Source organism: Lolium perenne, chromosome 6 (genome assembly GCF_019359855.2).
Source record: "Lolium perenne isolate Kyuss_39 chromosome 6, Kyuss_2.0, whole genome shotgun sequence".
NCBI lineage: Eukaryota > Viridiplantae > Streptophyta > Magnoliopsida > Poales > Poaceae > Lolium > Lolium perenne.
The window spans coordinates 232,484,214-232,498,806 of NC_067249.2; the positions used below are offsets into that span (position 1 = coordinate 232,484,214).

At 45.6% G+C, this 14,593-nt stretch overlaps 1 protein-coding gene across 8 annotated transcripts in view; it reads left to right on the forward strand.

The window, feature by feature from the left end:
- The window catches only part of LOC127305993 (magnesium transporter MRS2-C-like), a 47,922-nt gene that overhangs the window by 29,585 nt on the left and 3,744 nt on the right, over window positions 1-14,593 (forward strand). For all 8 annotated transcript variants that reach the window (XM_071822912.1, XM_071822911.1, XM_051336595.2 and 5 more), the window contains one exon: window positions 8,390-8,520. In XM_071822912.1, the coding sequence (XP_071679013.1) occupies window positions 8,405-8,520 (116 nt within the window). In that variant the 5' untranslated portion in view covers window positions 8,390-8,404. The remainder of the gene's footprint in view (window positions 1-8,389; window positions 8,521-14,593) is intronic.

Below are 14,593 nucleotides of genomic sequence, written 5' to 3' on the forward strand. Positions count from 1 at the left end.
CGATGCAAGGGCATCGACTTTAGAATTGAGAAACAGCCGATGCGCAGCCATCGACTCTAGTGGAATCATGCGATGCTTATCGAGTCTCCACCAAATCCAGGCCAACGGTGGTGCCTTCTGTTGCTTCGAGGGAATAAAACAATGAGAATTTCTTCAGCGATTTCGAGCCGATCCGGGTTTCTGAACCTTTCCTCTGGGGCTAGTTTAGCTAAAACGGAAGGTTATCGGCTGTCTGAGGAAGGAAGAGGATCGGCTTTGGCGCATTCTCTCTGACGTTCTCGCCTCGAGTAAGGCTCGGGGGGCAGCAGGCTCGAGTAAGGCTCGGGGGGCAGCAGGCCTAGTGGATACTTTGTTTAAAGAGCCGATGGGGATACCATCGGCTGGTCCTTCATTACAACCTTCTTCACAATGATGGGTACTGAAAAGGATTATTGGGTTTGGTTGGAAAAGTTTAAAGGTTTTCCTGAAGATCCCGCATTTTCTACCGTATCGAGAAAATCATCGGCTGAAGAAGAGAAGGGTGAATCTCAAAGGACCGATGCGGTGCGATCGGCTCATCACGCATTGGCAAAGAGGGAATCGGCTCAATTAAACTCAGAAGGAATCGGCAAAATCAAAATTGGGGAAAAGTTCTTCATTGATTAGATGAGATTTCTTACATAAAGAGCTGATTGCTCTCAAAAGGGAAATACTTGGGGATCCATTGCCCCATCTACTACTACTGGCCCTATTCTAGAGGCCCTATCTATGGGCCGTCACTGCCCTCGTCGTCGCCATCGTCGCCACTATCGGCGCTGCTCCCGGCGGGCTCGTCGTCGCTCCAATGGCCGCCGACCGGGCCCTCGTTGTCTTCATCTTCTTCGTCGCCGTCGTCCCTGCCGCCGTCGAAGTCGCTGAGATTGCCCGGCCAAGGGCAGAACCGCTTGGCCGGTGGCTCGTCGGAGGGGCTCTCGTCGCCGTCCTCCTCCTCCTCTTCCTGCTCCTCTTCCCCGGAAGAAGTGAAGTCGCAGGAGAAGCTGTCGTCGTCACTCTCCTCCTCCGTTTCCCCAACGGCGAGGAAGCGGAGGTCGCTCTCCCCGTCCGTCGAGGATTCGTCGCCCTCGGACCAGATGGAGAAGTCGTGGTCTGACTCCTCCCCGGCCGCAATGGCGCGGCGGGTGTTCGCCGCGTGGACCTCTGCCGGCTGTACTCCGGCGTCGGCTCACGGGATATGGAAGACTGGCTGGAAAGATCCGATGGGGCAGAGGAGGAGGAAGACATGGTGGCAGGAGGGCTTTTGGAGTGCTAATGCGGAGGAGATGCAGAGGAGAACTGTTCATGGCGGTTAAATAAAAGGGGGATATAGTGGAAATTCAATGCCACAGCAGTTTCCGAGGAAGTGGTGCCTAAAAAAAAAAAAAACAAACTGCCAGATCACGCGGAGAAGTTGAGAAGGCAGGACATCATGATGAAGGATACTGCAGCAGTTCTGCCACGACATGACCCGACGGAGTGATTTTGGAATTACCAATTCCAAAACCAGGGGGGCATGTGTTATCACCAGAATTTGACCAAGTTGGAGGTGGGCCACGATCAAGATAAGCCTGAAGGTTATTTTTGGAGAGAGCACGAAGATCGGCCTTTTATACCAAGTTGGGCTTAATTGCCCGTGTATCTGTAAAATATTAGATCGCATCTTAGTTTAGAAGTTAGAATCTTACTCGTGCACGGTTTGGTGCACGCCCACATTAGAAAGTCCCCTGGACTATAAATATGTATCTAGGGTTTATGGAATAAACAACAACTCACGTTCAACCCAAAACAAACCAATCTCGGCGCATCGCCAACTCCTTCATCTCGAGGGTTTCAATCAGGTAAGCGACATGCTGCCTAGATCGCATCTTGCGATCTAGGCAGCACAAGCCCCACGTTGTTCATGCGTTGCTCGTACTGAAGCGTCTTTGATGGTGAGCAACGTAGTTATCATAGATGTGTTAGGGTTAGCATAGTTCTTCGGATAACATGCTTACGTAGTGCAGCCCTTGCATGTCTAGCCGCCCTCACGCCTATCTCAGGCGTGGGGGCGGCACCGCCCTGTTCATCATCTCGGTAGATCTGATCCGTTACGATTGCTCCTTGCTCTGCAAGGATTAGTTTAATATCTGCAATAGTTAGGCCTTACAAAGGGGTGGAGGATCCAGCGGCACGTAGGGTGGCGTTCGCAAGTCCTAAACAGGATGTTCCGAGGATCAACGTCATGTTGGTTTTTAGGCCTTGTTTAGGATCGGCTTATGAGCACCGTGCGTGGCCGCGAGGCCCAACCTGGAGTAGGATGATCCGATTATGCGGTGAAAACCCTAAATCGTCGTAGATCTCATTAGCTATATCTTGATCAAGCAGGATCACCAAGTATTCGTGCACCCCGTACGGATCATGGGCTCAAAGAGGAGCCGATTCACAGGATAACCTGAGAGCCGATCGAGGCTCGTATTTAATGTTTACGTGTATGCCATGCAGGAAATAAGCGAGGCATCCCCATCACCTTCCTGACCAGGTATAGGTCAGGTGGCACGCCCTTGCACTTCGCATCGCTGCGTGTGACCAGAAGAGCATTGCGGGCCGTCGCTCGGAGGGGTCTCAGCCAGCCGCAGCTCTAGGCTCTTCCCGGCTCTACCGTGTTGCCAGGCCGCTGCCCGCCGGTGGGTTTTGGCAGGCAACACCACCGCCGCATCCTTGTCCAGCAGCTTGCGCCATGGCCCTCAAATCTTCAGCTCTGATACCAAATGATATCCCTAACCTCGAGCTCACAAGATCAGAGAGAGGATGACAGGGGTTTTGCGCCCCTCACAACTTGCGACTTTTCTGTCATCTTCTCATTCCTCTTGGGTTAGTCTATTTAACACTCGGGTGTTTTTCTATTCAGCAACACCCGATTTTTTTGTCAGCATGTTGCTTTCCCTGTCAGGCCATCACCTTCTGTCTGTTTGCTTTATTTGAAAACGAAAAAAATAAAGACGGGAATAGAAACTGAATAGGTTTTTTCTACCGACGTCATGCACATCATCTGCATGCATCGGGGCAGACGGTCTTATTCTCGTCCACAAGTACGTCGCCGTGCTCGCCTTGCACATGCAGGGCCGCAGGAGCACCACTAACGAAGTAACAAACGACCATATGCGCGAGCAATACGCGTATAGAAAAACCTAGTAGCCTCTCAGTTTTATAATTGTGTTGTAGTTTCAGTTTAAATTTAAACTAAAATCAAGAAAAGAATTATGGAATAGTGGGAGTAATTTGCGCGGCTCGAGAAATATAATCACATATGAAACCATTCGTATATACATGTTTACTAGTTAGTAATTACACATTAATTCTTATATATATTTAATAGCTAATCTATCTATTATATACTAAAAGCAAAATACGGATACTTAAAATAGAGACGCCACGTTAATGCACATCGTCCTAATCTATCTATATCTCTTATAAAGCAAAACCTCACTAGAGGGTCATTTAAATTGTCTATCTCAACATGCAAGCTATCCACATCATTCATTCTATTAGCCATCTAATTGTCCATGTCATCCCCCACTAACATTCATTAATACTCTACATGCAAGCCACATCATCTATTTTTTAAGCCATCCAATTATCCACATCATCCACTTTTAGCTGCCAACTACATAACCATTTCAAGTCAGTTTTTTTAAGTTAGCCTCTTGACTATTTATGCCAATTGAATCCTGCATGTTCCTACAAATAACATCCTATTCCAATCAACTTATATCCTTTTGTTTTTTTTACAAAATAGAGTTATTGGAGAAATTCCCACTGCAACGCGCGGGGTATCCTTCTAGTAATATCTATAAAGTTGATCCCCACTAACTCTATTTAATGTTTGCAAGCTGCTTCCACAGTTAGCCACGTCACCTGAAATGATTGGAGCCGTTTGATCAAATTTGTATGCACCAGATTTTCTTACAGTATCACATGCCGAACATTTGTTTCCATGCCCCGCGCAACCTTCTGATAAGCAAATTAAAGCATTCCATTAACTTTTCCAGATTGGTGCTCCACATACGGGTTCTCTTCCTCTTCTTCGTAGTAATGCTAGAGTGCTAACAGCTGATGACCTCTCCGCTTCTTATTCCGCCATGCTCCTCCGCTTCTTGGACAATTGTAGTATTTAATCCCCTATGTGGACAGTGGACTAGAGCGCTAATTTGCATCACAATTCACAACTCGAGCTCGACACTGTCGGATCGCAAGCGCGCACAGCTGATTGCTCTGCCGTGCTGTCGTTGGGGTCTTCGATGACCAGAGAGAGAGACAGAGCAGTCGAGCCGGACGCGCAGAGGAGCGCCGCTTGGGTCGAAGCGGAGGAGCTCCTTGCCGTGCATTAGCGACTGCGCGCATCGTGCCCACCTGGTGCCGGCAAGCAACGGTGAGCCTCCACTAGACGACCACATCGCCAAATCCAGCTCGAAGGGAGCAGCTGCGTTTTCTGTTCGTTGCCGGGGAAGAAGGTTATCGAGGAAGAATCTCCGCCGCTGGCCCAGCCGTGCCGGTGCCGCCGCGACCTACGAGAGAGATTCGTGGATTGGGAATTTGGGATTCTCTACCCAACTGATCCAGGTACCGCCGGAACTCCACAACGTGCGCGTAGCAGATCAAATCCTAAGAAGCTCAGAATGTAGCGCGGCCCGTCCGCCGCAGAGAGGGGGTCGAGCCGTCGAGGACACGAGGAAAGGCTAGCTGATTTGTTGGGTTAAACCATGATAGGGCAAAGCTGCCGGAGTTTTCTCTCTCCACTTACTGCCGGGTCCCATACCAGCCGAATTTCTGTTTGTTCCATCGTTGCGTAAAAATAGTCTGGCTACTGCGCGCAGTGCGAAAAATTCATGTGCTTGCTGAGAGGTTATTTTTCTTTGATGGCACAGGGACATTGGTACATACAGTACGTGTGTCATATTTGAACAAATAATTAAGGCCGTATGAGCCTGTGCTATATGGCATATACTATTACTAGCTCTTTACATTTCAGATGATTCTTCTCATCATCCAAAGCTGATACATATGATTGTTTGTTTTATTACTTCCTAATATTCTTTGAATTACTCTTTTAAAATCATCTTCAGTTTGTTTTAAAAAATCCGCTGCATCGCGCGGGGTATCAACTAATTATTTTAATGGTTAGATCTAAAATTTATGGCTACGATTTAAAGATAACAAAGGTTACGTAAAACTATATTTGGTACGAACAGCAGTCAAGGATGTCACGTATGAATCCTTTTTTTTTGAGGAAAATGTCACTTATAAGGAATTAGATACAGATCCACATATGCATGCTCCAAGCGGATTTGGCCACAGTAAAATAAAGGAAAACGCTTTATATCAGGCGGAGGCTCCGCGCTGTGGCAACCTCCGGCTCCTGCTCACGACACGTGTCCACGGGCCCCACAGCACCGCTCTCTCTTCCTTATCTTCCTCCTACGTTTCTCCAAGGTCTTCTATTCCCCAATTTCTCTGCATCGATAGCCCGATGAAAACCGTTTCCTGCGGCCAGCGCCCGACCCCTCCGCCTCCACGAAATCTGACGCCGCCTCCCCCTCCGCCAACATGAACGACGCCTTCTCCGCCGCCTCTCTCCCACCTTGTAGTAGGTAATCTAATCTTTGATCACGACCTATGGCTCGTGCTCCTCTCGGACCGTCCTCGCCGGCGTTGCAAGAGGGAGCGGGGGACGGAGGTTGTCACCGGTGCTGCAAGGACCTGTAGCCTCTCTCCCTCCCCTTCGACGTGGCGCCACCGACGCAAAAATCTCAGCTCATATATACCTTTTTTTTGCAGATTGCAGCTTAGTTTGTCGGTGTCGCAGCTCCAGCCTTTTGTGTTAAAGATATTGAGAACACATAAACCACTGCCATATGATATTCCTAAGATATATTTCTTAATTTGTTCGGTTTTTCTTTGCAATATAGTGATATACTCCCTCCGTTCCTAGGTATAAGGTGCATATTTTTTGGCATGAGTATTAAAGAAACACAAGTTTAGAAAACAATAAACCTGGCTTGGATGGGATTACCCTTGGAAAATTGACGTGAGAAAATAGAGGAGTTTACAAGAGATAATGAAACACAATCAAATCCCTAAAAAAATATCTAGACTAATTGTGCAACGCAATCGACCTTATATTTTGGATTTTTTTCTCAAAAAAATATACACCTAATATCTAGGAACGAAGGAGGTATTAATTTACAAAATGGGGATACAGTCAACCAATACCAATTTATGCATTTTTCAAAATTATTCACAATGAAGAAGATAAATAGAAAGAAAAATGTTTACATAATTTTTTTTACACTTTCACTATAGATGATGCCCTCGCATTTGCGAGGGCCACCGTGCTAGTTAAATGTAAATATACATGTGTAGTTACACTGTAAATTCCATGTAATTCAAATATATATACAAGCTAATTAGATAGTAATTTACATGTACAAAAACCATGTATACATGTGCAATAAACTAGTAATTTACGTGTAGGTACCCATGTATATACGTGTAAAATTGGATCATAATTACATGTCGCAACCTTGTATGTACGTGTAAAATATCTTGTATTTAACATGTAGATAATGTGTCAAATCAGCTAGTATTTAGACAAACTTAAGACAAATTTTATGGAACGGAGAAAGTAGCATATGTCGATCAACTAACAGTTTACATTGGTACCCATAGTTCGCATAGATACAGTACATGTCAAACAGCAAGTATTTAAATGTACCACAGTACTAATTGGCCTCCTCTCTTTCCCCAGCTAGTTGTTCCAGCTCGCGGCAGAAAAAGGTCCGGTTAAGACCGGATGCTAACAAAACGATCGCTAGAAAAAAGAAAGAACCATATTCTCCAGCGCGATTTCAGAGAGGACCGATCGAGCCAGAAATTCGAGTGTTGACGAAAAGGAAAACAACCGACAGATAAATAGCAAAAGTGGGGCTACAAGCAAAGGCAGGAGCCCACGATCCACTTTGGTCGCGCCATCCCACGATGGAATCGTGCCTCGCACAAGAATCGCTACAAGTTGTTAGAAACTTGGAGCAGCTAAAACGTTAACTGAAAAACTGCTAACTGACGCTAACTAACCTGTCTAGGAAATAGACCAAGGACACGTACAATGGGTGACGTCAGCCTACTCTTAGAGGTGCTACTTCGGATTTTTGATTAGTTGGGGGAGAGAGAATGAAGGGAGAGAATGTTGTCTTCTCTTGACTAAGAGATTATCTCTTAGAAAATAAGGAAAGGTTATTTTCACTATTGTACGACATGTCTTCCCTTAGCAACATTATTTCCTACCAAATTAATTGATTATCATTAATTGCTAGGAACGGCTATAAGAGATATCACATTGTAGAACTTATACCTATTGTCTTCTCTAGCGGATGTGGCGGGATAAGAGAAGATATGCATTCTCTACCATTGTACATTGTACATGCCCTAACAGCTATCTAAACTGAAGATGCTGCGCTAGTTTATTACAACATGGACAATGTCCAGGAGAAGCCAGTCTGCGATGGGAGGAATCAGCGAGCGGCCGACAGAGAAGCGACGGCTGGAAGTCAGCGACGGCGGACAAAATCGCGTAGACAGGCCTGGTGGAGCTGGTGGCGGCAGTTGGGGACACAAGAGCAGTTGCAGAGAGTGGCAACGGGTAGAAGTGGAGCAGTTGTGGACGGGCAGCGACAGGCAGGAGGGAAGAAGGAGCAGCACGGTAGCTGGCAAAATATTGGCTGCAGCAGCGCAAGATGGAACCAGCACGACTTGTGGTGTGCGGAGTCTTTCGGGAGGAGAATGACGAAAACCTAAATCTATGCGCTGATACCATGTTATTGATGCAACTTATCTCTATTGTTTAGCTCAATTTTTTTTATCTCTATTGTTTAGCCCAAGGGGCAAATATATAGTACACAAGACTCAGCTATAAGAAATGAAATCAAAACAACCCTTATACAGTGGGGAAAATACACATCAATATAAATATCTAACATCTACAAACATTTCCTTTAAAAAAATCTACGAACAATAGGATGAAGGGTAAAACATCTAGACGTTTAATAAGAAATTATATTATTAATTGTGAAGAGAATTGTGTTCTATCATGTTTCAGTTATGCTACAGGCGTTAGAGTTAAGTTAGTCGAATGTGCTTTGCATGTGCAGGATTAGTAGTAACGGATGAAGCATCAGCCAATCATGTACTAATTCTTTTCTGGTGCATGATGCTGAACATCACATATTTGGCAAATAGTGTAATGGACAACTATTTTCTGCACTTGGAACGATGTTATTTATGTATGATAATGATTCTTTGGCTAATTGAAGCATCAATAGTGTTTACAATTTGTTGTCAGATTGCCAGTCAAGAGATGGAAGCTTATCCAATGCTAGGTATTTTAAGAACAAAAACCAGCACCCTTGCGCTGGAACGTGTTCGGCGGCTAAAGAAAATGCTGCTGAACTTAATTGAGAGGGTTCAGAAGGTAACTGTTGTACTTTACAACAAATCATATTTAGTTTCTTTGTTGGATGTTTTGTCACTAAATTCCTTTATTTATTTATTGTAAAGGTCAGAGACTGTTGGATAATTAGGCACAATTTCCATGATTAATTCCAGAATATTAAGCATGACGACAGTAACTACTAACATGTGAAACTCGAACATACTAGATGTAGTGATCAACATGAACAGTAGCATAGCAAACAGTACAACATCCATCGCTAAACAGATCGAGATATGTCGCACGTACCGATCTGGTGGAGGTGGCGGTGGAGGTGTAGCAGATGATGTCGCAGCAGTAACGTTGTTGATGAGTACGTTGTTGACGACGGGGACGACGGGTCGAAGTAGATGGCGCTAAAGACGACGGTAGGCAGCACCGCCCGACTTGGACGGAAGGCGACCCGTGATGAAGAGCTTGAGCAGCCGCGCAGAGCGCTTCCCAAAAACCTAATTCGCCCTCTCCCGTACAGGATGGCAAGGACGAGCGGTTCCGGAGACCTGCTCTCCCGTTCGCCGATGCACGTCGGCTCGCGGGATGGAGTAGGCTACGATGGCGGCGCAAGCAGAGAGAGGTGGAAACCCTAACTCGTGTATTGGATGATTTTTCTGCGGTAGCCGGGCAGGAGATTATATAGGCTCGGGAAACCCTAGGCAACGTGGGCCACGCCCACGTCGCACGAACGTTTCGAGTCGGTTACAGATAGCCCACGATCCGGGAGCGACCCGAACCGACTAACTGCGACGCGTCCGTCTAGGACTCTGTTCGTTTTCCTGAGCTGCAAAAAGTAAGGAAAGTCTCGGCTCGAGGCTCAATCCACTCACCACGAGCGCGGCGCGCGTCGTGACGTGTCGTGTCGTGTCGAGTCGAGACGAGACGAGCGAGCGAGGAGGAGGAGGAGCGCGCGTGTAGCACTCCTATTCTCACTCACTTACTAGTGGTGGAACAACCCACCTTATAAGGTGGTCTAACTTCCTCCCAACTTTCCATGTGGGACTAAACTTCCCACCTCTTGCCACTCCCTAGTGAGCTGCCACCAACTTGGGCTCAAACTCACAAGGCTGCCACTATGTGGGCTTTGAGATTTATAGGAAAAACTGAAATCTAATTTGGGCCACTAAACGTGGGCCCAATATTTCAACAATCCCCCACCAGATCTCAAATCCCCATTCAGAGATTTACCAATACTCGCTGCTTGTTTATATACCAGTGTTTCAGCGGAGACTGTTAAGTTGAACTTCCGCCTAGAACCTTAAGCTACATCCACTCACACTTGAACAATGGACTAAGCCTTGAATTGCAAGTTTTGCGTGAACAGGGTTTCACTCAAAGTCATGACCAGTACATGGCTGCCAGTAGCCTACCCCGCGGGTGAAGCATATGCGTCATACTTCATGGTCTCTTCATGAGTTTACTAGAGATCACCCAAATCTCATAGATTGCGACGTTTAACAATCGGACTCATATAGGTGTGTTATTTCAAGAATGCTCTGTAGGACAACATCTTTGCTAAAATAGCCAACATAAACACATTAAGGCTTGTTGCCAACCTGCCTTACAGCAACTGAGAGTTGTGCATCTTCACATAGAGGGGGTTACATAATACTCTCCTCAATTAAACCACTAGTTTGTTTTTCCTGTGTCCTAATTCACGGGATCTCCGATCACAAAGGTTGGGTTACCACTATGGCGTAACATCAACGGGTCTCAAACCCATCTCCCTCGATGCACTTTCTATCACATTACGTGATAGTCCCTTTGTAAAGGGATCTCGCCAGGTTTTTGTCTGTTTGAATATATGTAACAGCTTATTACTCCGAGTTTCGCAATTTCCCCGACAGACTTCAAACGTCTCTTGACGTGTCTTGATGACTTCGCGTTATCCTTAGAATTGTTCACTTTGACAATTACAGTTTGATTGTCACAATTCAAAAGGATTGCCGGAACAGGTTTTTCAACCACAGGCAAGTCCATCAAGAGCTCACGCAACCATTCTGATTCAACAGTGGTTGTGTCTAAAGCAGTAAGTTCTGCTTCCATAGTTGACCTCGTCAATATGGTTTGCTTACAAGATCTCCATGACACTGCGCCACCTCCAAAGGTAAATACATACCCACTTGTGGCGTACAGATCAGCTACATCTGAGATCCAATTCGAATCACTATATCCTTCAAGCACAGCTGGGTGCCCTGAATAGTGAATCTCATAACTCATTGTACCACATAGGTAGCGCATGACCCTATCAAGTGCATGCCAATGATCAGTACCGGGTTTGACATGAACCTACTCAACTTGCTAATAGCAAAAGAGATGTCGGGTCTAGTCGCGCTCGCTAAGTACATGAGTGAGCCAACGATCCGAGAATATCTCAATTGATCTATGGCAATCCTCCGGTTCTTGCGTAGTGTCACACCGGGATCATAAGGTGTTGAAGAAGGCTTGCTATCAATATAGCCGAACCGGCTCAAGATCTTCTCAACATAATGGGATTGCGTTAGAGTAATCCCACTCTCGTTCTTAATTAGCTTGATGTTCGTAATCACATCAGCTTCTCCTGCATCTTTCATATCAAAGCTCTTTGACAAGAAAGACTTGACCTCGTGTATTACTTTCATGTTTGTACCAAAGATCAGAATATCATCCACATACAAACATAGTATAACACCTTCGCCCCCACCATGGCGATAGTAAACGCACTTGTCGACCTCATTGACAACAAAGCCTCATGAAGTTAAAGTTCGTCAAACTTCTCATGCCATTGCTTAGGTGCTTGTTTCTGGGCCATATAAGGATTTCAGCAACTTGCACACCTTTCTTTCTTCACCTTTTACTACAAACCCATCAGCTGATCCATATAGATTTCCTCTTCCAACTCTCCATTAAGGAAAGCTGTCTTTACATCCATTTGATGAACGATAAGACCATAGGAGGCAGCCATGGATAGTAGTACTCGAATGGTGGTAAGTCTAGCGACAGGTGAATAGGTGTCAAGTAATCTTCGCCTTCTCTCCGTGTGTAGCCTTTCGCTACAAGCCGCGCCTTGTACTTTTCAATAGTACCATCAGGTCTTAGCTTCTTCTTGAACACCCATTTGCAGCCCACAAAGCTTGCATCCATGGGGTCGTTCGACAACTCCCAAGTTCCATTAGAAAGAATCGAGTCCATCTCATTATGGACAGCTTCTTTCAGTCATCTGCATCCTGGAGATGCATATGCCTCTCGCAATGGACGTGGGAGTATCATCCACAAGGTACACAATGAAATCATCACCAAAGGATTTTTCAATCCTCCGTCTCTTGCTCCGTTTAGGAGCTTCATTGTCATCCTTCTCAATGACAATCTCATGTGATTGTTCAAAATACTCATTAGATGTACTAGATTCAGGAACTATCTCAAGAGAAATTCTAGCAATGCTATGCATATCTTTCATAGGAAACATATTCTCAAAGAATGTTGCATCACGAGATTCCATAATAGTATCAACATGCATATCGTGTACTTCGTATTGAACTACTAAAAATCTATAGCCTACACTCGCGGAGCATAACCTAGAAAGATACAATCCACTGTCTTTGGTCCGAGTTTGCGCTTCTTAGTAATTGGAATATTGACTTTCGCCAAACATCCCCATGTGCGCAAATACGAAAGTGATGGTTTTCTCCCAGTACCACTCCTCGTAAGGGGTTTTATCTTTATTCTTGTTAGGAACTCTATTCAGACATGACATGAAGTCAATAAAGCCTCCCCCACCATGCCTTTGATAAACCAAGAAGTGGCTAACATGGAATTCACCAAGTCGGTCAGCGTGCGGTTTTTCCTCTCGGCAACCCCGTTTGATTGGGGCGAATAGGGAGGCGTCCTCTCATGAATAATGCCATGTTCCTCACGTAATTCATCAAAGATTTTAGGAAAATATTCGCCACCACGATCCGACCTAAGACGCTTGATCTTTCTCTCTAGTTGATTTTCAACTTCAGCCTTATAAATTTTAAAGTAGTCTAAAGCTTCATCTTTAGTTCGCAACAAATAAACATAGCAAAATCTAGTCGCATCATCAATCAATGTCATGAAATATCTCTTTCCACCTTTTGTCAACACACCATTCATCTCGCATAGATCGTAATGTATGAGTTCTAGAGGTGCCAGTTTCTCTCCTCGGCCGCCTTGTGAGGCTTCCGAGGTTGCTTTGATTGCACACAACTATGGCACTTAGAACCTTTGGCAATGGTGAAATTCGGAATTAAACTTAAACTGGATAGCCGAGACATTAAACCAAAATTAATGTGACATAAGCGAGAATGCCAAACACTGGTATCATCACTAACATTGCCACATATATGGTTCACAGACTTATTACTGAAATCGAAGCGAAAAGCGGAACAAGCCTCCGCACTCATAGCCTTTACCAATAAATTGTCCAAACTTGGAAACAACTACTTTATTCGACTCTAAAACAACCTTAAACCCATCTCTCGCATAGAAGGGAGCCGCTAACGAGATTCTTGTTCATAGTAGGGACATGCCGCACGTTCCTCACCGCACGATCTTCCCGAAGTGAACTTCAGATCTACCGTGCCAACACCACGAACAGAAGCATGTGACCCATTCCCCATCAAGACGGAAGAATCCCGGGCGACCTGGTAAGAAGTGAACATGGATATGTCGACACACATGAACATTAGCACCTGTATCAATCCACCAACATGGAGATTGAAGTACCGAAAGAACAAGAAAGAGATTACCGTACCCATCAGCATTGCTAGCGGTCACCGTGTTGACTTGCCTCGCCTTTTTCTTGCGGTCTGCCCTCTCTCGGGACAGTCCTTAGAAAAGTGGCCAGTCTCTCCACATGTAAAGCAGCTCAGATCTGCTTTGTTAATCATCTTCTTCTTCTTGAAGGTTGTAGTCTTCATAGGCTTATTGAAGGAGGGCTTGTTATTCCCTTTGTTCTTGCTGTAGGGTTTCTTCGCACCATGTTGGCGCTAGACCGACCCTCTCCTTTCTCAAGATATTATCCTTAGCCCGAGCTTTCTCCTCAACATCAAGAGATGCTATCAGATTTTCAACTGATATCTCCTGTCTCTTGTGTTTGAGAGTTGTGGCAAAGTTCCTCCATGAAGGGGGCAACTTAGCGATGATGCATCCAGCCACAAACTTGTCAGGTAAGGCACACTTAAGGAGCTCAAGCTCTTTCGCAATGCACTGTATCTCATGAGCTTGTTCAACTACAGAACGGTTGTTAACCATCCTGATGTCATGGAAGTTCTCCATGATGTACAGTTCAACATCGTCGCATCGGTTGCACCGAACTTAGCATTCGATTGCCTCCCGTAGCTCTTTACCATCCGTTATGTGCATGTACACATCACACGTACGATCAGCAAGAATGCTCGTAACGCATCCGACAAAGAGAGTATTGTTTTCCTTGAACTTGTTCTGATCTTGATCAGATATAGTTCCTTCTGTAAACCATCAGTAACATCGAACACTTTCAGATGAGTAAGCCAGAGCATGGCCTTATACTGCCATCTCTTAAAGTGCACACCGGTAAACTTATCCGGCCTCAGTGCATCGGAAAAACCAGCCATTGTTAACTCAGGAAATTGCCTACAATTAGGTTTTTGGATTGTTGGATAATTAGGCACAATTTCCATGATTAATTCCAGAATATTAAGCATGACGACAGTAACTACTAACATGTGAAACTCGAACATACTCTCCCGTACAGGATGGCAAGGACGAGCGGTTCCGGAGACCTGCTCTCCCGTTCGCCGATGCACGTCGGCTCGCGGGATGGAGTAGGCTACGATGGCGGCGCAAGCAGAGAGAGGTGGAAACCCTAACTCGTGTATTGGATGATTTTTCTGCGGTAGCCGGGCAGGAGATTATATAGGCTCGGGAAACCCTAGGCAACGTGGGCCACGCCCACGTCGCACGAACGTTTCGAGTCGGTTACAGATAGCCCACGATCCGGGAGCGACCCGAACCGACTAACTGCGACGCGTCCGTCTAGGACTCTGTTCGTTTTCCTGAGCTGCAAAAAGTAAGGAAAGTCTC